The sequence below is a fragment of the Calypte anna genome, chromosome 6 (assembly GCF_003957555.1).
Source record: "Calypte anna isolate BGI_N300 chromosome 6, bCalAnn1_v1.p, whole genome shotgun sequence".
NCBI lineage: Eukaryota > Metazoa > Chordata > Aves > Apodiformes > Trochilidae > Calypte > Calypte anna.
In genome coordinates, this window is record NC_044252.1 from 4,829,189 (window position 1) to 4,855,204 (window position 26,016).

Consider the following 26,016-nt stretch of genomic DNA (forward strand, 5'->3'; position numbering starts at 1 on the left):
CCGAGGCGGTCACCGAGGAACGCGGTTTCCCTCACGGCCCCGAGCCCCGTCTGCCTTCCCTCTTGCCCGGGACAGCTGCTCCATAGGGCGGGACGGTTTCCCCGGCTGGGACGGCTTCCCCGGGCCCCGTCAGCTTTTCCACAGCCTGGGCTCGGCCGGTATTTCCCCGCCCCGGCCCTCCCTAGCGTTGAGGCGGGCGGAAGGAGCGGCGGCCGGAGCGGCTCCTCCTTCTCCTTCTCCTCCTCCCATCTTGCCACCCCTTCCTAGAGCGACCGAGCTGTCAGGAGGGGCGGCGGCTGCGGCTCCTGAGGATCCTCGGTAGGACGGGGCTGGGGGAGAAGGGGAAGGGGAGAGGGAATGTGGGCCGAGATGGTGTCCCCGGGAATCAGGCGGCTGCCGGGACGAGGCAGCAGCAGCAGCCGGGGCGTCCTCGGGGGTGTGGGGGGCGGGGAGAAGGCACCGTCCCTGGGTGACAGACGCGGTCCCGGGGTGACAGACACGATCCCAGGGTAACAGGCAGGGTCCTGGGGTGACAGACACGGTCCCGGGGTGACAGGCATCGTACCAGCCCCGGTCCCTGGGGCTGTTTCCAGGGGAGATGTTGTCCCGCGGTAGCTCCGCAGTTGACCATGAGCCGCGTCTCTTTCTGAGGTGGTTTCTGAGGAAAATGAGTGTTTTGTTCTTCCAGTTGCCCTTGGGTGTTGCGCCTCTGCCCGCAGTTTCTTCTGAACTTGTACTTTTGGTGTGTGTGGTTAACGAGAGAAAGCCGAAAACGACAGTCTCGTCAGAGCTGTCGCACGACGCTTTTTTATTACCAAACTTGGCCTTCCTTCAAGCTGCTTATAGTGTATTTTACTTCTGCTTATGCTACGCGTACTTTAAAGTGTTTTAAACCCGGCAGTTTTAAAATTCTTGCTATGCTTTTGCCACAAAAGACAGAAAACAGCAAACCCTTCAGTGTTCAGCAAGGCGAAGCCCTTCCCTGTAACCAGCCTCTTCCTGGGGAAGCACTGGGGAGTATTTTCTTAGAAGAGTTTTTCCTCGACGATCAGATAAACAGCAGTTCCTGCAAGCTTCTGACTGACAGGGAGGAGTGGTTGAGGGAGAAATCTTCTGAAGGGAGAGGCAGAAGCTCGACCAAAAATTGAAGCAGATGCACTGAGGCTGGAAGACTGAGGTGAAGATGTGGAAGCAGGCTGCCAGGAAGGAAAAGTGCTGGTGTTCTGATTAAGGAGTTGATAATAGGGTTTTATGCATCTAAAGGGCTGGCTGCTGTGGGATCTGGGGGGGGTTTATTCCCTGATACCCCCCCAGCACACAGTGTTTTCTGCTGAGTGAGTCTACTGGAGCAGGTAGAGGAACAACAGCAGCAGTGTATGGCTGCTGTACAGCTGGAGCTCAGGAAAGGTTTCCCTAAGCTTGGCTATTTCTATAATTTCCTGTTTTTAGAGCTGCTGTAAGAGTCACGCGGACCACTTCTCCTCCCACTGATGCAGCAGATAGGTTGTACTGCTTTCAGCTCTGCCTGGGGCCTGGTCCCTGCTGTATTTCTGCTGAATATTGTCATCCTAGAGTTCTTCCCCCCTCCCCTCCAGCTTCCAAAGTACCATATTATAATATGGTGTGCTATATATAACAAAAATTGAGCAGGATTTTTTTAAGGGCCTGATGATTTTATGTCTATGTCAAATGTCGTACTTACATAGCTTCCTCTTGCCTGACCTCAGCATGAAGTTGGAAGCCAAAAAATCTCTCTGAATCTGGGGAATAGTTTCTGGGGTAGTCATCATGTTCATATGCTGCATGACTTCTTTTGCTTGTCCTTTATATTTGTGTTGTCAGACTGGAAATTCTGTGAAATGGCAGAAGTCACTAAAAGATATAATGAAACCGCAGTAGCCTGGAGATCTTTCCTGGAGATATGTGTTCAATATAGTATACTAAAGGAAAAAAAATATAGACTGTAGTGTTAGATAAAAGCTTAAAATACATAATCTGATCTACTACAAAAAGTTAAGTCAAGAAGTCTGCCTGGTTTGAAGGCTACAGGAAATGCTGTTTCGTAGACTTCTAGAAAGTTTCATAAGATGGAGCATCCAGAGGGTCTGTTCAATAACATTACATTAATCAGGAGTAAGATAGAAACTATCTTAGTTCTGTGATAGTGATGTAGGGTTAAAAAAGGCTATAATTAAAGCAGGGATGTAATAAAAATAAGCCAGGTCGTTTAATGATGGCTACAGAAATCGCAGGGTTCTTTGCAAACCAAAAATTTCCTTTATTTTTAGCCAAGGCTCTATTTAGTCATCCATGGAAACTTCTCTGTCAGCCTCAAATCGCAGTTAGTGGCTTACCCTGAATTAAGTATACAACAGAGTAACAGCACTAATCTAATTTATTGTGTTTATTTTGTAGGTTTATGTCTGCTACCTCAAAGCATGCGTTTCTTCTTGGGGTATATTTTAAATTGTAAACTGTTGGAATAAAAGGAGGGATTCTTGTTTTTGTTTTGAGTTGCTTTTGAAAAAGGTAGCAAAAGCTTTGAGGCTGCATGATTATGGTCCTGTGATGGCAACACAGAAGCTGAGGTGGTCCCTTTGCTTTTGCTGTTGGAAGTTCATTTGAAAGCAGCTGTGTTTAATGTAAATGCTGAGTTTCCTCAAGCAGGGAAGAGTGCCAGGCAGTGCAATGCAGCAATAAATATTCAGAGTGTATTACCTCTATTGTTGCACCATGTTTATTCCAGATTTTTATCAGCCCTCACTACAAAATCTTGATAGGAAGTTACCTCCCAGATGGGGCAAGCCTGGAGGGCAGTTACAGGTCAGAGTGAGGGCTTGATGATGTGCCTCCAAGAGACTGTAACCAGTGTTTTGAAAATACACAGTTTTCCATTAGCTAGGAGATTAAATGTCTTTTACAAATGTTAGGACTCAAGGGGGAAAATATTTCTGTTTCAGTAATAAGCTTCAAGGGCACAAGTTTGCTGGTCCCACATGAAGACTAAATGTGAAGGTCATAGTTTTGCTTTCATTTAACTTCGCTTTTTTCCAGTTCTCACGGAATACCTGGCTCTCTGGTTTACTGGGTTAAATTGGTTCTGTCTTGAATAAGTCAATTCCTGTAAAGAATTAATTAACCCACTGAAAAGCAGTGTATCTTTATGCAGTCAGGAATGAACAAAGCACCCTTTGCTCACTGACAAGTAACAACCTCCCCAGTGTTGTTGGGCAGCTGTGTGGGGGTCTAGCAAGCCTCAAAGCTCTCAGCTTTAAGAGAAAGTTACCATCACTTGCAAGCTCACACTTTCAACCTGTTTTCCAGCAGGGGAATCCCAAAGCTGTCAGCCTGGTGTAGGGCACAGTGGGTTTGTGCACAACGTAGGGAGGTCTGGACAGTTTTTAACTACAGTCCCATGGAGGTGCCACCAGTGTGCTTGTCTTTGTGGAGCTGTCACTGTGACAGCCTGGTGTTATTTGGCTCCAAACAGTGCAGATGTAGCAGGCAGAGGACCTCATGGAAAACCTTTGTTGTCCTTTTATTCTCCTTGCCTCCCAGGGCTGGGCAATGCTGGAGCCTTCCTGCAGGGCTGCTCCCTGGCTCTGCCCTTCAGGCACAGCCTGATTACAGCTTGATGGTGTGAAATGAACAATTAGGTATTTTTCTAGTAACTGTTTTTGAGTACTGAACGTGTCAGTGCTGCTTTAATCCTATAGGATTTCCCACACAGAGTGCCCTTGGTGAAATGGGGTAATTAGTATCTGCTTCCCCTGACTTGTACTGATAATGTCAAAATTTGTTCTTGCATGGTAGAACTTAAAATAGATGAGTATAAATTCCTTGAAGCATTACTCAGTTGAGAGCATAATTCAGACTATTTATAACATGACTGTTTTTTGCAACAAATTATGTGACAAATCATGAGTTTGAAATAGAACAACCTCATTCCACTATTATTTCTTCAAACATTTTCAAGTTTTTCTTGTTTGCTGTGTTGTTAGGAAAGTATTTATCTGTTTTTGCCGTACATGTTTTGACTCTTTGTATTGTAAATATCCTGAAGAGAACATTACAGGAGTGTGTGCTACAAAAAGAAACACTTGAACCAGAGCAGAGTCAAAGTGAAACTGACCTCTGGGAATTAACCCGTGGTTTTGCTGCACATGGATCTCAAGAGCCCAAGCAATTCTTTGGGGTTTTCTGCCTTGAGACACCAATATGTAAACCCAAAGAGATCTGTGATCTTCCCAGAAAAGTCACTGATGTTGAATGAGACTGAATGCTCTCCCCCAGCTGCTGTTTGGACTCCTAAGACAAAGGGCCATAAAACCAAGTACAGAAATATATTTATTTCTCTCTGTTCAGCCACTGGTTGGTTATTGGAGCTTTTGGTCCCAGTTTGCTCCTGTGGCATGGCAGGTGCTGGTTACTGTTACTAGGTGTTAAAAGAACCTTTGTCATCCTTTTTGTCATCCCTCAGAATTACCTCTGCTGGCTTCCCAGGTCTCAGCTGAATGTGGTGTCATTTTTGGTTTGTTCTCTCACTAATCAGTAAAAGCAACAGAAGGCAGTAGTTGTAGATCAGAGGGGGTCATCTGGGAAATTTCTTGTGAACGAGATGATCTAAGGGATCCATTATAACCAAAATTATTCTATGAAATGCCAAACCTGAGCTAGTGCAGGTGCCATCAAAGCAATTGTTTCACCATCTTGGAGAATGTCACCTTGCTCATATACTCTCACACATTTCTGGAGTGTTTCTAATGCTGTTCAAACAACACTTTAAGTAGTGTTCAACAGCATAAAATATTTGAAGTGGGCTAATATTCCATGTAATTTAAATTGTGGGGGTTTAAATTTTAACTTTGCATTGCTTAAAGTCTGCAGATTGCAGTGTGATTATTTGCCCTTTTGTCTAGAACCCACGACACGATCACCTCGTGTTAGCATCTCCTTCAAGGTGTGGCTTTAAAATTGTGGTTTATGCTTCTGTCATGGAAAATTATCAATTATATGAATGTTCTAATTTAACAGTCATACAGCTGGGTTGTGGCTCATGAGTCCATCTTCTCTTTCAGCCATTCTCTGTTGGACGTAGCATCTCTCTTATACTCTGCTTTTTTTTTTTTTTTTACTGAGGCTTGTCAGTGCTACCTTGCTGATGTTCTCCCCACAACCCCCCAGTCTGGTTAAACAAAACAACTAAAAAGCTGAATTATCTTTCAATAAAATATTTAAGTATTAATAATAATAATTATTATATTATCAAATTACAAGGATCATAAAAAAGGGCAGTGTCCTGAATTATAATGCTAGCAAGCAGTTGAAGTTGATAGTTTTGTATAAAAAAAAGAACCCAAACATTTTTGCTCTCTGTTATGAATTGTGGATATTTTTTCATTTATTTTGTTTAGAGTAAACATCTTTTGGTAGGAAATGGATGTTTTACTGCTCTTAAAATACGCATTTTGGATGAAGGTGAGAAAAGGTTCCTAAAGGCAAATTATGAGTGAGAAGTTCAGTGTAAAAGAGGCTTCCTGAATTTTGGCTGATACAAACTCAGCTACTTGAAGCCTTGTTGAAAACGGAATCTACTAATCCATTCTATTAAATGAGGTGGTTTTGTTTTTTTTTGTAGTGAAAGGAAGGCTAGGCAGGGAGTTATGTGCACAGAAAGCTTAATGCAAAGCCAAACTTCAGGGCTTTTTTTCTGTCAGAATTAAAAATATATGTGTGTATATGGTACATATATATATATATGTATATGGTACAGAGCAGAACAACTTCTGTGCTGCCATGCATAAGTCAAAGCTAAATCTGGCTCAGGCAGGTAAAATACCAGTTAGCTGGTGTGCTGCTGGCTGTGGCTCATCCTTGTCTTTCATGGAGATGATGTCCCAATTAACTCCTGCAAACTTTACAGTGATAGATTCTATTCTGCTGGTTTCATCATCAGGGATCAGTCTTGGAGCAGGTTTTACAATTTATAGCTTTAGGCTGCCTTTTGTACTACATCCTGGTAATTAACCTGAAGGAAGAGTGCAGGCCAAGGGTTTAACTTTCCTCGGTGTTCCCTGGGCATAATTAAACAAATGATTTTGAACAAGTACAGGTCATGGTGTTTTCCTATTTTTTTGCCCTCGAGTTATTGGACCTTGGCTTGAACAGAAGCCACTAAATAAATTCCAGGAATGGGTGTGAATGCAGTTGCTGGATTATTTCTATTGCACCTTGAAACACAAGTTTTTTAGCAGGCTTAAAACGTTGCCCTTTACTTCTGCTGTAATTTCTATTTTTGTTTTAAATATCTCCAGCTCTGGTGCTTTTGTGTTATGCTGTGGCTTAGAGGAATGTTTTCAATTCCTGTTGAATTTATGTCATGGATTTAATCTCTTATGAACAGCTCTCTTCACTCTTAGCTTGTCCAGAGCAATGGGAAATTGCTCCAGAGCCTGAGCAGTTCATGGCTTGCACTGCTCAGCGAGATAGCAGTGTCCATTGCACGAGGAAAACCTTAGATATTTATTTAGAGTTTTGAGGTCGACCTCCAGGGTGAACGTTGAGAATGGGGAGAGGATCTTAACAGCATTTGCTCTGTGGTTTTTCCAAGGCACTCCTTTTTTTCCATGTGTGGTTTTGTTGCCCTTTTTTTTTTTTTTCCTCCTTTTACACGCTTCTTTGATGAGCAAACACAGACTTTGCTGTTCCTGTATCCTCCCACACGGTGTTTGCACAGCAGGGTGGACTTCTGTTCCCTCCTCTGTGTCACCTGTGTCACCATTTTATTGTCAGCAGGTGTCAGGCAGCAGGTGCCGGGCACTGGCCCGGCAATTAAACTGAGTAACAGGTGCTCTCTATTAATCTCTCTCTCCTCCTTGATAAAGAAAGGAGAGAGAATAAGGGAGAGAGACTGATGGGTTGGAAACTAAACTACACAACTTTAATGAAACAGTAATGATAAATAGGAAAAATTACTAAATATATACAAATATACAGGAAAATGGAAACCACATTCCTCCCTCCTTTCCCCCAATAACTCTCACGTCACCACCGAGGCTGCAGGGCAGCCCTGGGAAAGTCCAGGCTGGACTCCTGGAGTCAGCAGCAGTCGGGAACCGGAGGCAGGAACACACAGATATGGGCTGGCACGGATCAGGAGCACAGGCAGAGGAAAGGATGGAATCCTTCCAGGATGCCAGGTGAAGGAAGAGAACCAGGAAGGGCAGGCAGCTGGAAGCTGGAAGCATGGCTTGGCCCTTGTGTTCCCTCAAATTTATACTGAGTATGAGGTGTATGGGATGGAATCCTCTGTTTGGTCAATTCTGGCATCTGTCTTGTCCATTCCTCCCCAAAGCAGGGCTGCAGGTGGGACCTCTTTATTCCTTCTGGAGGGTAAAAGTTTTCCTCAGAGCTGAGCAGTGTCCTTGGCTCTGCACACCAGTCTCTAGCAGTAACTATAAACATCAAGTGTTATCAATCCTAGAAGCACACACTGTCTGAGAAACTTGCTGTTAATTTCAGCAAGTGCAACTACTTACAAGAGACTGAGCTAAAAGCGAAAGTACAAGACATAAAATCACCTTTATCCTGGCCCAAACCAGGACAGCAGGCAAGTGCCTTTCATCAGTCACAATTTTAGTAAGGTGTTGTAGATGGAGCAGGAGAGATTTGGGAAGAAGGTGAAGACGAAGTTGGGAGAATAGTTGGGAAAGTTAACTTAAACATATTTGCCAAGATAGAGAAATGGCAAACAGAGACTTGGTTGAAGTGTGGAAAAGATGGTAATCAGGGAAGTATTTGGTCGTGTGGATCTAGTTTTCCTGGAATCTAACCACTATGGGAAAAATTCCCTTTGGACAAGCCCTGTGGAAATGCAGTGTTTGAAAGAACCAAGTAGAACATTTTTATATGTATAGTAATATATTTTTTTTGTGAGATTGGTGATGAAGTTAGCCATTATTCTCAAATTTAGCTTTAATTGCCAGAAAGCTCACTTAATTAATTTTTTTTTTTAATTTGAAAGGAACACTCTACATAAGATTAAAAGCAAGCAAACAGCTCCACTAAGAAAAATGCCTGTCCTACTGGTCCCCATCCTCCAGCACAAAATACTCCCCCCCAAACCTTTGTGCCTTGAAGCTTTGTTGAAAAATGCATCTTAAGTTTTTTTTTTAGCAATTCCTCTCAGTATTGCATTTACACATAAAGCTAAAATAAAATCTATAAAGAAATAAAAAGTATTATGGTTGGACATGAAGAAGAAAATAATTCCTGTGCTGGAACAATTTGTATGTAAAAATGTCCATTTTGACTAATAAGTATTATCCATGCTAAGAATCTGACTTGTGGTGGTTTCATTGGCTTATTTAGTGATGAGTAATTTGGTTTTGTTTAGTTTGCTTCTTGGTTATTGTTGTTTTTTGGTTTTTTTTTTTAATACCATGGCTATGTTTTATTAGGGAAAGCCAATTACTTGTTAGCAATGTTTTAAAGTACCAGGCTGCTTTCTCTTGATTTTTTTCTGGCAACTTTCCCCTCCCCTGCACCCGTACCTGCCTGGAGGTGCCAGTGGAGCTGGCAGCCTGGGCATGAGCTCTGCCACTTGTATCCCTTCCCAGATTGGAGCCAGGACCTGGCACCTCCTTTCAGCAAACCAGCATCCCCGTGTGCCCACTGCTAGGAGCATGGAAAGGGCCAGGGAAGGAGGGAGCTGCCTGGTCCTTTTCTAGCAGGGGAGAAGGATCTGTGTTTTGCTTTCAGCTCTCATCAAAAATGTTAAGTTTGGGCTTTTTGGTCTCATGAGCCTCGGGTGTTAAGTTCTTGTTTGGTAACAGCAGGCAGTATCTTGCCAGTGCAATTTGGATGGGATTTATAACTTTAATTTGCATCTACTTTATTAGTGTGCTTGGCTCTTTTATATTCTGTAAAGTTGCAGTGAAGTCTGGTGGTTTATTCCTGCTGGGACATTGTATCTCTAGAGCACAGGGAAAGACCCCATCCATCTCCTGCCTTACCTTTATGCTCTATATGTTAGTACTTAGCATCAGTGAACAGTCAAAAGTAAAAATCCATTATTTTTCTAAACTGCAGGGATGACCATCTGAGACTTCTTCCCAAGATTTATCTTAGCATAGCAAAGGACCACAGATAAGAGGAAATCTTAACCTAAAATATGCATCGGGCATGCCCAGAAAAATACATTTGCTCTCTCTGGTGACTGCTGAGTGTAGAGTTTATGCTGCCTCATGTTTATTGCACAGGAATTTTCTTGTATGTTGGGTTTGGTGCTGAGGGTCTCAGGCACTGTGTTTGCATATGAAACAAAAAATTACAGAAAGCTCAATCACGTGGAAGGGTGCTTGTGTAACCCAAAACTGGTTGTTTCTGTAGCAGCTGGTCTGATACAGGGTGCTGTAAGAAGAGTCTTCTCTCTCCAGAAGGAGAATGAGTGTTAATAGTAGTGGTGTTGTCACAGTTGTTAATAGTGCTGTTGTTTAGAACTTCAGGGACCACTCTGGAACCTGTTTGAACATTTAGGTTTGTCTTAACGTGGTCCTGAATGCCATTTGATCTGTGTGGAGGTGGTAAAATAAATGCCATCAGCAGCCTTGATATTTAAGCTATTTTAAAACTCCTAGACAGCCCTGTGGAAGATCTCACTGGAAACCAAGGATAAACAAAAGGCAAAGGGAATGCAGTAAAAACATTTCCCATGTTATGGAAAGCATCTTGCAAGCATCTGGGACAAAATTTTCAGTGAGCCTCTGCCCTTCAGGTACAATGTGGTTATAAACAGACTGAGGTTAGCTAAACTATAGTCTGTTCTTACAATTAAATATGCACAGTTGGTCTGTGATGGTTGTGTTATTAATTTCATGCCTGATTCTGTTGAATTTTAGCAAGTTTCCCAGCTGAACATCAAGTGTGGAGCTGAGTGGATTGTGAACTCCATTAAAAAACAGAAGAGGAAAGGGAGAACCTCACACTTGTGTTTGTAGGGGAGGTAGGGAATGAACAAATGGTACAAAAGGAAAGATTGTACTTAAATTTGCTTGCATGGAAAAAGTATTCCAGTAAAAGGCACCTCTTACAGACTTATTGGTAAAGACACCTTTGCTAGTTCTGAAAAACTTTTTTCACTTAAATACTGGAGTGAAAGTAAGGTAGGGTTACAACATCTGATCTGCTCTGTTCATTGCACTTTGTTCAAATCTCCCTTTTTTAGATATAAATGCGTACTTTCAGCATGAATTCCAAACAATTTTTAAATAAAATGAAGATTTTATAATTGGGAGGTTTTTTTGTTTATTTTTTGGTGTTGTGGTTTGGTTTGGTTTGGTTTTCTTTGAGCGTTTTTCCATTCCACTGTTGCTATGCAAAAAGCCATGCAAACCAAAAAGGGAACTTAAGATGATTATGCAAAATGAAAACAATCATGTAAAAAGAGCTCTTCTCACCCCAAACCCAGCCCAAAACTCTGCAGCTGAAATCCAAAACAGCAAAACAAGCCAGGTGCAAAAGGCAGTGCTTGAGGGGAAAGAAAGGAAAGGGATACTGTTTGTTCAGCAGTTTAAAAATAGACTGGGAATTGTCACTAAAAATAACCTTGAAAAAGTTAAGGCTGATAGTGGATGGCTTCTTCATCTAGAACAAGCTCCTTAAATTACCTTTACCATTCTTCCTGAGAGTTGTTCTGTGTAAAATGAGGCTTTCTGTATTCTGGAACCTAAGTTTTGGGTTGTCATTCATTTAGTTGTCCTTCCTTTCCATCCTCCACTTCTATTTTTGACAGCTGATGACTTTGTGCACTTCTGTGCTGACAGAGGAACTACCAGCTGTGAGAGATCTGGTTTGGTTTTTTATAAACCCTTCCTATTTTATGGTGCTGCTGTAAGCATGAAGTGCATCCCTTTCACTGCTTACTCTGACCTTGTACTTGTGCAAGGTGTGCATTAAATGCCTCCTAGCACATCTCCTGGGATTATTCACTTCAAGGTGGGGCTTGTCTGTCAGATATTTTTCTACTTGTGATTAATAAGACTTCTGTGTAGGTTGTGAACTTCCTGAGACTTTAATAGAGCAATAAAGTGAGCATTTTCAAGTGATACATCCCTGACAACATAGTAGGCAAATTAAACAGTAACAGAAATGAATAATAGCCTGAGGAGTGACTACAACTTAGTTACCTTACCCTGTTTATTGGTTCAGCAAAAGGCAATGGGAAGAGGTTTTGCAAAGAGGAGGAGCCTTTGTAACTTGTGCAGTTCCTCTCCAAAATTTGGCTGCTGCCTGTTAATACCTGTTAATATTATGTGGTGTAATTAGTGAAACATTACAGGTAGTAACTGTCACACATCTTTTTCAGCTCTTTGCAATGAATTATCCTGGCTACCCCCCAGCAGGTGGATATCCCCCAGCAGCCCCAGGTAAGTTGTCTTGTAAACATTAAATTGCAGTGGTGGTGTTGTCTGGAGTGGAAAGATGGTGTGGACGAAGAACAAGACTGTGGAGGGTTTTCTTGACCCACTGAAGCTTTCTGTGCTCTCTTGTTAAGTCCTATTTTATCTTGTCTGGGGTTGCTGATCTGTATAATATGGGTGCTGTAGCATGTGCTCATATAAGGTCCATTTTCCTTCATCTCCAGTGAAGCACACAGTACTAGGAGATGGTCATAATTTGACCAAAATCAATAAATGTCAAGGAACAGTGTCCTGTCAGCACTGAGCCTTAAAGGCACCTGGTGAGAAAATGAGTGCAGGGAGAAATCAGTTACACAGTTTAAAAACATATCCCACAGAAGATTAGGGCTTTAATTATGACATAAACCCTAATAAGTGACATAAACTCAGCCGATTCTATGATTCTAATTCACTGTTCAAATGATATTTATTGATTATAATAGCAAAGCTGATAAAATATGTAACTGCTGCTTGTATTAGTGGGGTTGTTGGTAATGAACTTGATAGTTTTTAGTATTCATTGGCAGAAAAAAAGGTCTGGAGTGATAAGGGTTTGGTGAAGTGTGGAGGTAGGCAGGCAGGCTAACTTGGGAAATGAGAAATTTTAGAGTCTCTTTATATCATAATTGCACTGCTCCCAATTTATTTTCCTTCTCCCAAACAGCTAGTGCTGAACAGACATTACATTAGAAATGTAAGAAGTAAGGAATAAGTTTAAAAATGTTTAGTTCCTTGTTACAGCAGAGCTGTGTTTGATTTCAGGTGGCAATCCTTGGGGTGGTGCTGCCTATCCACCCTCAAATCCACCTTCAAATCCACCTCCAATTGGTCTGGAAAATGTGGCTGGCTATGCCAGTCAGTTCAATCCCAACCAGATGGCTGGAATGGTGAGTTTGCTTTCATTTAATGTGTTTCACTGTGACTTTCTGAAGTGCAAAGATATATTTCTGGCATTGCCACTGTGACATTTATCACTTGAGTTCTGTGCCCTTATGTCTTGTCTGGTTTTGTGTTGAGCTTTCAATATTACCTCTTGAAAAAAAAATGCTTACTGCAAGCTTTTCCTTCTTTTAAAAAAGCAGACCCCTAATTTAATATTGATTTAGGAGCCTAACTTCATGGACATAAAAGTAAGATAACTTGGATTTTCCTGTGCAGAAGAATAGAGCAACAGACAAGTAACACTGAGTATCCTGTGTTAATGTATTCAGGTTGACAAACACAGTGCAGATTTTGCCTTTTTCCTGGATTTTGGCTACTTTGAAAAAGGAAGCAGACTGTGTGGTATCAATGACTTGTCCCTGAAAAGAATATGGGTTCAGCTGTCACTTGTAAGGACAGGTGCTTAACACATGGAAGTAAAACCTTTTATACTGCATGAAGAAAATGCAGAGGTTTCCCATATTAATCTTTCTTTGCACAAGGTGGAAGTGAGTGACACTTCCTGAACAATTTAGCCTTCAGAACTCTGTTACACTGCATAATGAGTGCAGAGTTTGTAGGGAGACATTTACATTCCATCTGCCTTTCTGGGGCAACAATTAAAGGAAGTGATTTATTTGGCAGCCAGCAGTCAAAATGAGCCACAGATTATTCAGGTTGCACATAACAATACCCACAGCCAGGAGCTTCTGGGACATCAAATGTCAGCTCTGGCTTCTCTGCCTGAGTGTGTCCTGTGGGAAGATGATACTGCATGTGGAGCAGAGCATCTCTCTGGCACTTTCTGCAGATGTCTTCCCAAATGTTGTCCAGGAACTCCCACTAGTTCTTAACTACCAGTGCTTCATAGAACAGCCAGGTGCTCCTCATAGTTAATTCCCTGCCCTCAGATGATGCTGTGGCCATGTAAAGGCAGCCGTGGATGGAGAAAGGATAAAGCAGAGTTTTATGTTGCTGCCATGAAGTGGCATAAGATTTGTGAATAAGAGATGTGTGGCTCTTGGCACTCTTGACATGAGTGGTGTGTACTGCTGGATGCAGGGGATGGATGTGTGTCTTGGTTCTGCTTCTTGATGAGTGGCAGCTGATTATTATAGTAAAGCAAGAGTCAAGTGGATAAATTCATATTTTTCTTTTTCCCATCTTGCTCACTAGTAATACATGTTATCACCAAGTTCTTTTGCAAAAAACACTTATCTGGGTTGGTAGGGAGGGAGGTTGTATCATGTTAAACACATGATTAAAGCATTGAAATTCACAGTATTCAAACCATTTGTCCTCTCTCTTGTTTTATTGGCTGTCCTTGCAGGCATCCAACCTGGCAGGGACCTTTGGAGGGACAAATGCACCACAAGGCATGTATCCTTCAACACCTGGGGGTTATCCTCCAATCCCTCCAGGTGGCTTTGGGCAACCTCCACCAGGACAACAGCCCTCTTATGGAGGATATCTTCCACCTGGAGGAAATCCACCATCAGGAATGCCAGCTTACTCAGGATATGGAGGCAGCCCTGTGCCAGGCCAGCCCACCCCACTGCCTGGTCAGCAGCCTATGGGCTATGCAGGACAACCACCAGCACCTTTCCCAGGGCAGCAGCCTCTGCCAAGTTTTCCACCAGGCCCAGCTGTGAATCCATCTGTGCCCCCTTACTCAGGACCTACAGGGCCTACAGTCCCTCCTGTAACAGTAAGAGCATTCAGTGCTTTGATTTAGAGGTGTGACCATGTGTGTGTTTCTCTGAAGTTTTCGTTGTGCATATTAAAAATGAAAAGGAATTAATGAGAAGAAGCTTAACTGAAGGGAGGGATGGATCCTTTCCAGATGCAAGCAATGTTGTCTCTAGTGACAGGGAGCAAATGCTGTTTTACTGCATTATCCAAGAAGAAAGATCTGATGTGAGCTCAGATTTAATGAAGTTGCTTTTCCTAACTTAACATTTTAGCAGTTGTGTATGCAATTTCCTCAAACCTCAACTAATTAGACAACAGTCTTAATATCAATGAACCTTACTGACCTTGCATTTTCTCATAATTTAAGTCTAGAAAAGAACAAATTGTTTAAGATGGAGGTTTTTTGAGTTCTCTCTGATAATTTAATAGCAAAAAAAGAAAAATGGTGACAGTGGTAATCTTTCTTAAGAAGTAAAAGAGTCTTCTACTGACTAACACTACTATGCAACTCAACTTGGTCTGATTTTTAGCATGGCAACCGAGGCACAATCACAGATGCACCAGGATTTGACCCTCTGAAGGATGCAGAAGTCTTAAGGAAGGCCATGAAGGGATTTGGTGAGCAGTCTGTGGGTTTACACTGCAGATAAAAGTAGAATTGCAGCTTTTAATCACTGCCTTGCTCCACTGTGACACATGGGCTGAGTTCACATGCAGTTGTCCTTGGTTATCAGAATAATGATTGGAAATGCACATGGGCATAAAAAGTGGGATGGGTTTGGTATTTGGTTTTGGGGTTATTTGGGGCTTTTTAGTGTTCTTGTGATAGGAAATAGTGCCTTAAATTGTGGTCAGATACAAGAGGAGACACCATAGGTGAATTTAAGGCATACCTGTCGTGTTGCTTGGGTTTGGAAGAGTCAAGATCAAATTACTGCATCCAGTTCTGGGCTCCACAGTTCAAGAAAGACAGGGAGGGGACTACTGGAGAGAGTCCAGCAGAGGGCAACAGAGGTGATGAGCAGATTGGAGCATCCCTTTTATGAGGAATTGCTGAGAGAGCTGGGGACAGGGCTGAGGGGAGACCTTGTTAATGGCTACAAGTATCCAAAGGGTGGGTGCAAGGAAGATGGAGCTGGCCTCTTCTCAGTAGTTCCCAGTGACAGGATGAAGGGCAGCAGGCACAAGCTGGAACATGAGAAGTTCCATTTAAACATCAGAAAAAAACTTCTTTACTCTGAGGGTGACAGAACACTGGCCCAGGCTGCCCAGGGAGGCTGTGGAGTCTCCTTCTCCAGAGATATTCCAAACCCTCCTGTTTGTAATGATCCTGTTTAAGTGGGAGAATTGGTGATCTCCAGAGGTCCCTTCCAACCCTGATGGTTTTGTGAAATGGAAAGAGGAAGCTGAGTCCTGCTGCTGTGCCTGTTCACCCTCTGCTCTCTGTCTGCTTCTCAGGAACTGACGAGCAGGCGATTATCGACTGCCTGGGGAGCCGCTCAAACAAACAAAGGCAACAGATCCTCCTCTCCTTCAAAACAGCTTATGGAAAGGTAAAATACCTGATGAGAACAGAAGGAAGAAGAATTATGAGCCAGCATTTCTTCACTGGAAGTCAGTGTTTGGGGAAAAAAAGATAGGAAGTTACTCAAGGGGAAGATGGTTCACAAGGCGTTGCCTGGTCAGGGCTCTGCTTTGGTGCTCCCTGGGGTTCTTCATGCAGTGGTTCAGATGAAATGTAAAAAGCTGTTTCTCTGCTCAGTGGTTACAGTGACTCTGGTCTGTGCAGTCAGTATTTAATTGGACCTTAATTACCTAGATACACTACATTATGCAGGTTTTAGTGTTTAGTGGAATAACTTTACTTGAAGATACAATATTGATGCTTGCCCATAAAGAATTCTAATTAAATTCACCAATTTTGGTGCTTACATTTGTCAGCTTTAAATGGTATGCATTTTTTTTTTCCTTTTTTTTACTTCTCATTAGGATTTGATCAAGGATCTCAAGTCTGAGCTGTCAGGTAACTTTGAGAAGACTATCTTAGCAATGATGAAGACACCTGTCATGTTTGATGCTTATGAAATCAAGGAAGCTATAAAGGTTTGTGTAGGAGATAAAAATATGTAAGATAGAGAAAATATTTGAGCTGATGGATTTTTTTATAGTAATTTAAAAGTAATTTAGAAGTATAGTAATTTAAAAGCTTGATCTTAGATTTCCTGCTCTCTGTCCAGATATTCAACCCACTGATCTGTACCCCATCTCTTGGAGATATAGGGTAGTGAAGTTGAGAAATGTTGTTCCATAGGTTAAAAACTCATGAATAGGTTTGTGTTGTAATAGAAGTATATTAATAAATGCACACAAAAAGGTGGAAACTGAGTTCTAACTGTCTCTGCAGTTCATGTATGACATAGTCTTTGGTAAGCCACTGAGACAGCTCTCTGCTAAGGCAGCCACTGCATGGGGCATCTTTGTTGCTGGGTTTTTGCTTTGATGGAACTGATCATAGAACATCTCAGCTTAGAGCTTCCAGTGACTTTAACACTCAGTGCTAAATAATAGTTCAGAAAATAAGATTCATAAAGATTTTGGGCAGAGTGTACCTTTGTATCTTTCCCCCCATCTCAAAAGTGTATTTTCTAGCCCATGTTGAACGTTTTCTAAAATGCTATAGAAATATTGTCTGCTTTCTCTTTAAGCAAACTCTATAAACATGTGGGTATTTAGAGTAAAAACAGGTCAGACATTTGCATTTCAAGGCAATGTTTAAATGAAGGTGAAATAAATGTTTCCATTAGTGAATCAGTATGTTCATTTACACATTCTTTGGCTACAATTTGAAAGTAGATGGGAAGATGAAATTATATTAGCTGTATTGTAATTGCAGCTGCCATCTATTAAATAGTGAAAGTTCCCTAAAAGAATTAATACGTTCATCTTTTGTGGTAGAAAAAAAAATAGATTATTAAAATGCCTTTAATCTGGGGTGAAGTATGACATTTTAAAATTAAATGTTATCTTCATAAGTGATCTGTTCCATTTCTATCTTTAATATATATCTGTGTCTTGGAAATGTGTCATAAGTAGCATTTAAACTATTGACTTTGCTATATTCTGAATTTTATTCTGTGGTATTATTTTGTTATATTTCTTCCAGGTTGTAGAATTAGGATAAGAATCTGAAATGTGTTTTCTTCTTGTGCTTTATTTTAGGGCATTGGAACTGATGAAAATTGCCTCATTGAAATCTTAGCTTCTCGCAGTAATGAGCATATTCAGGAACTCAACAGGGTCTATAAAACAGGTTGGATTTGTTACAGTTCCATCAAACTTTTCATTCTTCTTTTAACCCCTGATTGGCAATATGAATTTCTGAAGTGAGCAGGTGTGTATGATGATTCATGACTCTGTTTCTCTTCCAGAATTTAAGAAAACTCTGGAGGAAGCAATAAAAAGTGACACATCTGGACACTTCCAGAGGCTTTTAATTTCACTTGCTCAGGTACTTAACGTGTCAAAGTTTTGGGTGTGTGTGGTTTTAATAATAAAGCAAAATTAATTTTATAAGGCTCCCCAGTAACACTTTTGTATCTTCAAATTCTTTCAGGGCAACAGAGATGAAAGTAATAATGTTGACATGGCTCTTGTCCAAAAAGATGTGCAGGTCAGTAGAAGTTCTTCATCACTTCTAGATGTGGCAACTCAATATACTGAAATTTGACTCTGCAAATTCTGCTTACTCCTACTTTTGATCACATTGTACCTTCACCTGATACAATGTGATATTTCACTGGATGAATTGATATGAAAAGCCCTAACAAAGTCTTAGAGCCATGTAGCTCCATGACAGAGATGAAGCTTTTGGGAGCAGAATCCATAAGCTTGGGTTTTTTTTAAAAATCTCATTCTGTCAGCTGTCTGGCTTTTCCAGGTGTTGGATGACTCCATTATGCTGCTTCTTAGGGGAATGGTCCAAATTAATTTGAGGTGTTATTTATGTAAACTGAATTATACTTATTCAAAAGCTGCATTAACCTGTGTATTTTATAAGGAACTCTAAATTTTTGCAGGAAACAAGGCACTAGGACCTTGCAACTCTTGCCCCAAGAGTTTTTTTGTGTGTGTGTTCTATTTTACCACATAGCAAAGAGAAAACCCTGGATTGTTTGGACACGTTCCTGTCACATCAAAAGCTGTGTAATTAGCTTTCTATGTAGTATGTGGTAGCTGGAAGACAAGAATGTCCTAGAATATACCTAGAGGCACAGAAAAAAAGCTAGATGTAAGCCCTGTTGGAAAGAACAGTTTTCAGGTACTTTAAAAAGCTTTTTTTCCCTTCTTTAGTCAGCTAGAACTCTTGTATTTGAGCACTTATACATCAGTAAGCATAGCACGTTGTAGGAAGGCCAGAACTAGTTGCTATTTATTGCTTGCTCCTCTTTCCCAGCAGTAAATAGACTAAAAAATAAGTGCAAGAGGAGGAGAGACTGTAAGGAAGCAGGTTTGTAACTCAGTTCTTCATCTCAACTGCTTTTCTGAGTAATGAGATGTGGATTCCCTCTGTTTTCAGGACCTTTATGCAGCTGGAGAGAACCGTTTGGGAACTGATGAATCCAAATTCAATGCCATTCTGTGTGCAAGGAGCAGGGCTCACCTCACAGCAGGTAATGGCATCCTCTGCCTAAACAGAACCTTGCTTCTGGTGCATGTGATGATAAAAATGTGCAACACCACTCTCTGCCTGGATTGCCTTTGTCTGCAAAATGTCTGTGATGATACCTCAAAGAAAAGCTGGGTGAATTCTGCTGAGGGAAAGGGGACACAAGAGCTGCATGTTATGAGAATCTTTCTTGATTATCAGAACAGATAGAGGTCAAATGTTCAAATATTTCTCTGATAAAAGAAATGAGAACCTGAAATTGTTTCAGTTGGAGTTCTTTCCTTCCCCTTTTTACTCATTAGGGGTTACATCAGTGGAAACGTGGAAATGTTTTAGGAACTGCATAGAACTAATGGAGAGGAAAGGGGGATGGGTGTGTGGGGGAATGTGAATGTTTTTTTTCTTAATTTTATTGACACTGAAATCTTTCCTAGAAGACTTTTCAGTATTTCCCTTACAGTGGTTTCTAGGTTTTTAATAGTAAGGACAGACTTGGGCAAGCTGGAAGGAGTGTGGTGCCATGTAAACGGAATAAAAAGGTCGATAACACAGGACAAAAAACTTGCCTGAATGTCCTGTAGTGTCAAGTTGAGAAGTGAGATTGAAGTGAAGCCATCCAGTGTGCACCAGTGCCACCTCTTTTTGTGAGGCTGACTCCTGAAATCTCTCTCTCTCCCCCTCACAGTCTTCAGTGAGTACCAGAGGATGTGCAACCGGGACATAGAGAAAAGCATTTGCCGGGAAATGTCTGGAGACCTGGAAAAGGGCATGCTGGCAGTGGGTATGTTGTTGTCTTAGCACCTTCATTCCTAGTTTTCCAGTCCCAAGTGGCTGAGGTGGTGACATCTCTGACTCCAGCTAAGGGTGTTATTAGCAATAATTCCAGTTTTTCTGCTTTTTGTGTTGAGCTTTCTGTGGTAACTCGTGGTTAGGAATGCAGGGCACTTGATTCACCTCAAAATGACAGATGAGGCTTTTACTTCAGGTGCTGCAAAGTTTCAATTTTACAAGTTCAAGTGGGAAGAGAATTATTACCTGCTTTTGGCATTGTTGAAGAAGTGATGAAAACTTGTTCAAACTTGCAGAGTGAGTGAGAATATGGAATTTTTGGGACAGCTTTGGAAATCAAGCAAAAAGCAGCATTAACTCTCTAATTAATTACCTCTGCCTCTTTTGAGGAGAAAGAAAACTTAAATTTATTGCAACGGGGTTATTTTTTCCACATTTCCTGTTGTCACAGCTTTATTAAATCTCTGAGTGCCCTCAGTACTTCCAGAAAGTAAAGACTCTCACCTCAACTCTGATCCTTGGGACATAGCCATAATTTTCCATGAGATTGGCACAAGGCCTCAAGTTGTGAAGTAGTTCTACTTGGGATGTTGTATTCTAGATGAATTTGTGGATTTCTTTATAGCTCTTTTGGCTCTCAACTATTAGATAAGAGTGCTTTTTTACACCTCCATTTCATTTTCTGTTTATTACACAGAATTTCTTCACTCCTGTCTTGTGCATCTGTGAACTCTGTAACTATTGTTGTTGCTCCACTTGGCCAAGCTGTACCATAGTGGTATTTTAATGACCCAAACTACATCCAGCTCTGTTGCAGACTTTTTTTTTTTTAGGATTCAGAATTTTTCACCCCAAAAAGTGTTGTTAGAAAACAAAACTTAATGAAGTATTTCCCACTGTGGGCTTTGCAGTCACTTGACAGGACCCATGTAGATACAGGTTCAGAATTGGGACCTTAGCTTGAAAACAGGTCAGCAGCCTTTTGAGAATTATTAATGTTCACAGAGTAACTCCTATATTGAATTTGGTTTGGGTTTTTTGCTTTTGATTTGATTTTTTTTTTAATTTTTCTGTATATGGCAATATATTCACCAGTATATTGAGTATATTGGTGTATATTCACCAGTCAATGAACATCATTTGTTCTGTGAACCTTGTTTTCAGGATAAAAGAAAAGGTTTTCTAATGGAAAATATTTCATTTTGCTTTCTTTAAAGCTTTCTGGATTGTACAACTGGTAACTTACAATAACATCTTCAAACATCCAAAAGTGCAAGTGTGTTGTTTTAGCTGAAGTGAGTGATAAGGCAACAAACATTTCATTTGCCATTTGTTTTTGAAGTGTATGATTTGCATCAATGACAACTGTGTGTGGTGAACTCCTCTTTCATCTGCATTTTCCTGTGCAGAAAAGTACTTTTTCCAGTAGAGAAACTTGTGTTGCCTTGAAATCCCTATTTAGGTTTACTTCTTTTGTTCTGTGTTGATTTGCCTTTTTTGTGCTATGCTATATGTCAGGTGTGGTTTGTTTTCTCTGTAGTTTGCCATAGACTGCATGATTTTTTACTTGGGACATTCAGTGTAGGATTGATGTATATATTTTAATTCTGATGAGTGTTGGAGCATTCTTTCACTATCATAATTAACATGACCATAATTTGATTTAGATTTTTGTCTTCCAGATTGCTAATGAATAAAATAAATAAAAAGTGCAGTCATTATCAAATAGACATGTCAAGAATTTTTTAAGAGTCCTGGTAGACTTTGTGACTAAAAAAACCCAGAATTAACTTTAAAGTCAGGGTGAGTTTTCTATCACAGGGAGTTTCCCAGCTTCTGTTAGGGCAGGACTTGAATTTTTCATACCTTGCAGATGCATGGCCAAACAGTTCTTAAATCAGGAGAATTCCAGGAGCACCACTGTGTGTTCCCCCAAGCCTTCTGCCTCTTCCCCATCCTCTCTTCTGCCTTTTTAAGCAAATCTGGTCATTAGACTTTAAAGATTCCTGAGGAGTGCTTCATGCTGAATGGTTTCTAGTGATGGTAATGTTTGTTTTGAGCTGCAAAGTGAAGTAAATTCTTTAATTTTATTGCAGCTACTTTTCGGATTAAAACCAATTTCAGTGACTAACTGAAGGAGCGGAAGCTGCATTGTATCAAGTGTTTGTTTATGTAAAATTAGAGCATGTTACTGTCTAGGGTAAGCTCAAAAAAACCTGACTGTGAGCTGTAATTGAGGGTGAATATCTGATTTCTGTAACACTGTTTCTTTTTGCAGTTAAGTGCCTCAAGAATACACCGGCCTTTTTTGCAGAGAGATTGCAGAAGGCAATGAAGGTATGGCCTATGAGAAAATGCATAAATTTATACTGTAGTTTGTCTCTTTTTTTTTTTTTTTTTTTGTGGGGTTTGTTTTGTTTTATTTTTTTAAATGCCTTTACAGAGACTTGGAATGAAGTAATCAGCTGAAGGGATTACATTTTACAGTGGGCAGATGACTGACAGGATTCAGTCATTATTACAAAAGGCTGGGAAAACCTAGGTAATTTGAATCACTAAACAAATAGTTGTATACAGCCATAGGTTAAAGGAAGGTCTCCACTTGGTAAAAAAATAAATATGCTTAAGTCTCATTGAAATTGATATCTTTTTAAGTATGGAGGTCTAGCTGAAATAAATAAAGAAATAGGCCATTAAACTCACCAAACTTGCCTGTCCCTCTGGCAGTTCCCCTGTATTTTTTTCAGACTTTTCTTCTGCAGAGAACTCACTGTTAGTGTCCTACCAGTAAATTTAATTTATTTAACCACAATAGCCCAAACTCTGTCCAAATTTACTGGAATCAGTGGGGTTATGCTAGTAAAGAGTTGGTCATTTCTGGGGTGATGGTTGATTTGATTTTGTTTCTTTCCTCGTGCCGTATCATCCAGCATTTCCACACATTATTAACATATTAATATTATACTATATTTATATTAACATTAATTATTATTATTATATTGTTGTAGTATATTGTTGTATATATTATATTGCTGTTTTGTTTGTTCCAGGGGGCAGGAACAAAAGACAGAACTCTGATCAGAATCATGGTGTCCCGCAGTGAGGTTGACCTCCTGGACATACGTGCAGAGTACAAGAGGATGTATGGCAGATCCCTCTACTCAGATATCACTGTAAGGCACTCAGAGTTTACCTTCCCTGCCATGGCATCCTTCCTGCTGGGAGAACATGGAGCCTGAAGCTGGATAGCTCTTAAGTGCATTGGGGATATCTGGCTGTGCTTGCTTTGCTGCAGTTCAGCAGGAGGGTGGAGGCTGAAAAGCCTAAGAACAGGCAGCACTGGCTTTTGTGGGAGGGCTGGATGAGCTAGGGATGAGAACAAAGACAACCAACCAACTTTATATTTATGTTTAATTTATATTTAATTTATATTTAATGTATATTTATTTTTATTTTTTATTTTTATACTTATATTTATACTTTATATTTATACTTACATTTATATTGATACTTACATTTCTATTTCTATTTCTATTTATACTTACATTTATATTTATATTGATACTTACATTTATACTTACATATATAAAGTGCCTATCACCATATTGATAACCATTCTTTGGAACCACTCTGACAGCAGAGGTAAGAACAGGAGTCAGCCTGTTAGTACCTCAGCACTTCTGTTCCCAACCAGTTTTAAAAAAAAAAACAACAAAACCACAAGACTTTGCTGCCAGCCTGCCTGGCTGGTGTTTAATATTGCTACTCCATCAGGGTTGGAGTAGCCCAGTGGGAAACTGGGCCAGAGAGGCTTCAGAGAGCTTGGTTTTAAGTTTGGTCTCTGCCCCAGTCTCTGCAGATGATTTTGTAGGAAACACTTCAGCCCTCCAAATGGGTAACCATGGTGCTCTGCCTCATGTGTGCTGAGAGTTTAAAGCTCCTAATACACTTTTAAGAGATGGCCTCCTCTTTGTCTTGAAAAAACAAGATTTTAGACCCATTCTGTAGCATGGATCCATCCTACTACTGCTGTGAGCAGCTGTAGCAATGGTCAAGAGGGTGCCAGGCCCATGAGAAGGGCAGTAAGAGCTGGAGGAGGGTGAGTGGTGCCATCTGATGAAGGTGCCATCTCTTAAGTCCCTATTTATTTATTCCTTCTGCTGTTGACACTGAGGGGCTGCCACTTGTCGATGTTTGGAAGGGATCCTGCAAAGGTAGTAAAGGGTGGTGTGTGCCAAAAGGTCTTGATGTGAGCCTTCCACCAGAAACTATATAATCCTTATGTTCTTTCTGCCACAGAGGATCACCAAGCAGAATCTTTTTGAGGTTGTAACTCTGGAGTGAAGATGTGCTTCTGCCACAGTAGTTACAGAGTTACATGGCCTGTGATCACCAGTGTGTTAGTAAAACACAATGACACCTTGGTGGAAAGCTGCATTGTGTCACTATTACTCTTTTTTTCTTGTTTTTGTTTTTGATCTGGCATTAAAGTAATTTTACTGTTTAAAAGCAGGCCATTTAATGGGCTGAACTTACTCAAAACTTGGTTTAAATAAATATGAGGCATGCATGTGCACAGTTATGTGCACAGTTATGTGCACAGTTATGTGTACAGTTATGTGCACAGAGTGCATGTACACTCTACTTCTGTAAAAGTAGGGTAAAAAATATCTTCAGACTTTGGAAAGAAAGTTCTTAATTTTCTTCTCCTTCCCCTTCCCCCTTTTTTTTTCCCTCCATGGACAGCAGTTCTTTCCTTTCAGTATAAACTGGAGTATGTTTTCCACTTGTCCACCTACACAGGAATTACCCTGATCTTTCAGGAGTGTCACTTTGTCACTATTGTAATAATTTTGATCTGGACAGAAGTTTTCAGTCATGCCTGAAGGTGAAGGATGGGATAAATGCACTGGCCAAACTTGTTCTGTGGGAAGGGTTTGCAAACCTTATCAACCAAAACTTGTTAATAATGAGCAATTAGTAGGGAATGGTTGTCATTCAGCTTTGTGATTTCATATTTATGAGATCTTTCAGTCATTTCAGTGCCTGTTTGTGTATGCACTGCCCACAGTGTGAAAGAAATGTTCTCTAAATTGTGGAAGTAAACACAGCTTAGAACTTTAGATATCAGGGCAATTTGAACATAATAAAGAGCAAACTTCCACTTGTTGCCCCTGGAAAATTATCCATGTTGACTGCAAGAAAGAGGAGTTCTGTATGAATTTTTCCATATTTCCATAGCTTTTGCTGGGAGACAGCTTTTCAGTGTGAGTTTTTTTACTGAAGTGTTCTCAGGTAGGTAGTTGAAGTGGTCTGTCAAATTCAGTTTCCCAGAAGACTCTCCAGAAACACTTCCAGTTCTGGTTATAGAAGGAGACATTTTTACTGTCTGTGTATTACAGTGGTTTCCAATCAGCAGACTTTTTAATTTTATAATTTTTTAAGAAGTTAACACCTGCTTTCTTTCAGCCCTGGCTTTATCTCTCAGGTTGTTAATACAGTGTGTAGGATGCTTAAGTGTTTTCTTCTTCTCTGTTTCCAAGCACAGGTCTTCATCTTGTCTTTTTTTCTGGGTTTCTTTCCAGGATGACACTTCAGGAGACTACAGGAAAATCCTACTCAAATTGTGTGGTGGAAATGACTAAATGGAGCATTGAGCTTTTCTTTAGAAAGCTGCTATTTTCATGGTTTTTCTTTAAAGCTTCTTTTTATTTTTTATTTTTTCCTCCAAAAGTAAATACATAATGACCTGTTTCTCCTAAAGCAATTAAATTTTTTAAAGATAGTCTTGCATGTATCTTCCCTTCAGGTCAAAAATAGTAGGTAATAAATGCCCCAAAATTGGAAATGTCAAGCTCATGTGCCATCTGCTGAGGATTTTGTATTGTATTCTTAGAAATCCATGAATGACAGGTCATTATTTTTCTTCTGCTTATCTTATGCTGTTATAATATGTTTGGTTTATGGAACAAAAATCACAGTTGTTGATTAAAGGCTTTATTTTGTGTAAACATTATGGGCCATTTTAAATCAAGTTTTATGTATGTTGTGTGCAGAGTTGGTAGCAAACTCCATGGTATGTGGAGAGAAGAGCCCTGAGTTTTCATGTCTAGTTAAGACTGTTCTCAGGGAGCTTTGACAAGTTCTGTTTCCTTTCCTTGGTTGTTCTGAAGGAAGATAGGTTCCACATTTCATTCTCACCAGGGTGACTGTCACAAGGCAGTGCTTGAGTGAAGATTCTATAGTTATGGATTGTGCCTTAAATAGATGTATCTAAGAAGAAAGTATGAAATTAAAGCTGTTTATCTTGTAACTCTTTGCAAACTGTGCTTTTTGGTGTTCATGTTGATTTACATGTGAGTGATGACTCTTAATGTAACTTAGTTTTTCCATAAAAGCTCTCTTCTGGAACCCACAGGATTACACAGAAGTATTTGTGTTGACAAGAGTTTGGGATTTGTGTATTGATGAGAAGCTGTCTCTACATGA

General features: G+C 40.5%; 1 protein-coding gene across 1 annotated transcript; it reads left to right on the top strand.

Annotated features, from left to right (window-relative positions):
• On the top strand, positions 1–25,840 carry ANXA11 (annexin A11). Its single transcript, XM_030453089.1, has 15 exons — positions 1–318; positions 11,366–11,426; positions 12,222–12,346; positions 13,711–14,088; positions 14,603–14,690; positions 15,531–15,625; positions 16,062–16,175; positions 17,292–17,382; positions 17,501–17,580; positions 17,686–17,742; positions 18,649–18,742; positions 19,424–19,519; positions 21,806–21,864; positions 22,578–22,700; positions 25,113–25,840. The coding sequence occupies exons 2-15, from the start codon at positions 11,375–11,377 to the stop codon at positions 25,170–25,172; spliced, it is 1,512 nt and encodes a 503-aa protein (XP_030308949.1). The 5' UTR covers positions 1–318; positions 11,366–11,374; the 3' UTR covers positions 25,173–25,840.
• Positions 25,841–26,016: the final 176 nt, after the last annotated feature.

Excerpts from the sequence above, each read along its gene's own strand:
- ANXA11 (XM_030453089.1), top strand. The coding sequence starts at position 11,375 with ATGAATTATCCTGGCTACCCCCCAGCAGGTGGATATCCCCCAGCAGCC. Across the intron at positions 15,626-16,061 it reads TCAAAACAGCTTATGGAAAG|GATTTGATCAAGGATCTCAA; the intron begins GTAAAATACCTG and ends ACTTCTCATTAG. Across the intron at positions 19,520-21,805 it reads AAAGGGCATGCTGGCAGTGG|TTAAGTGCCTCAAGAATACA; the intron begins GTATGTTGTTGT and ends TTCTTTTTGCAG.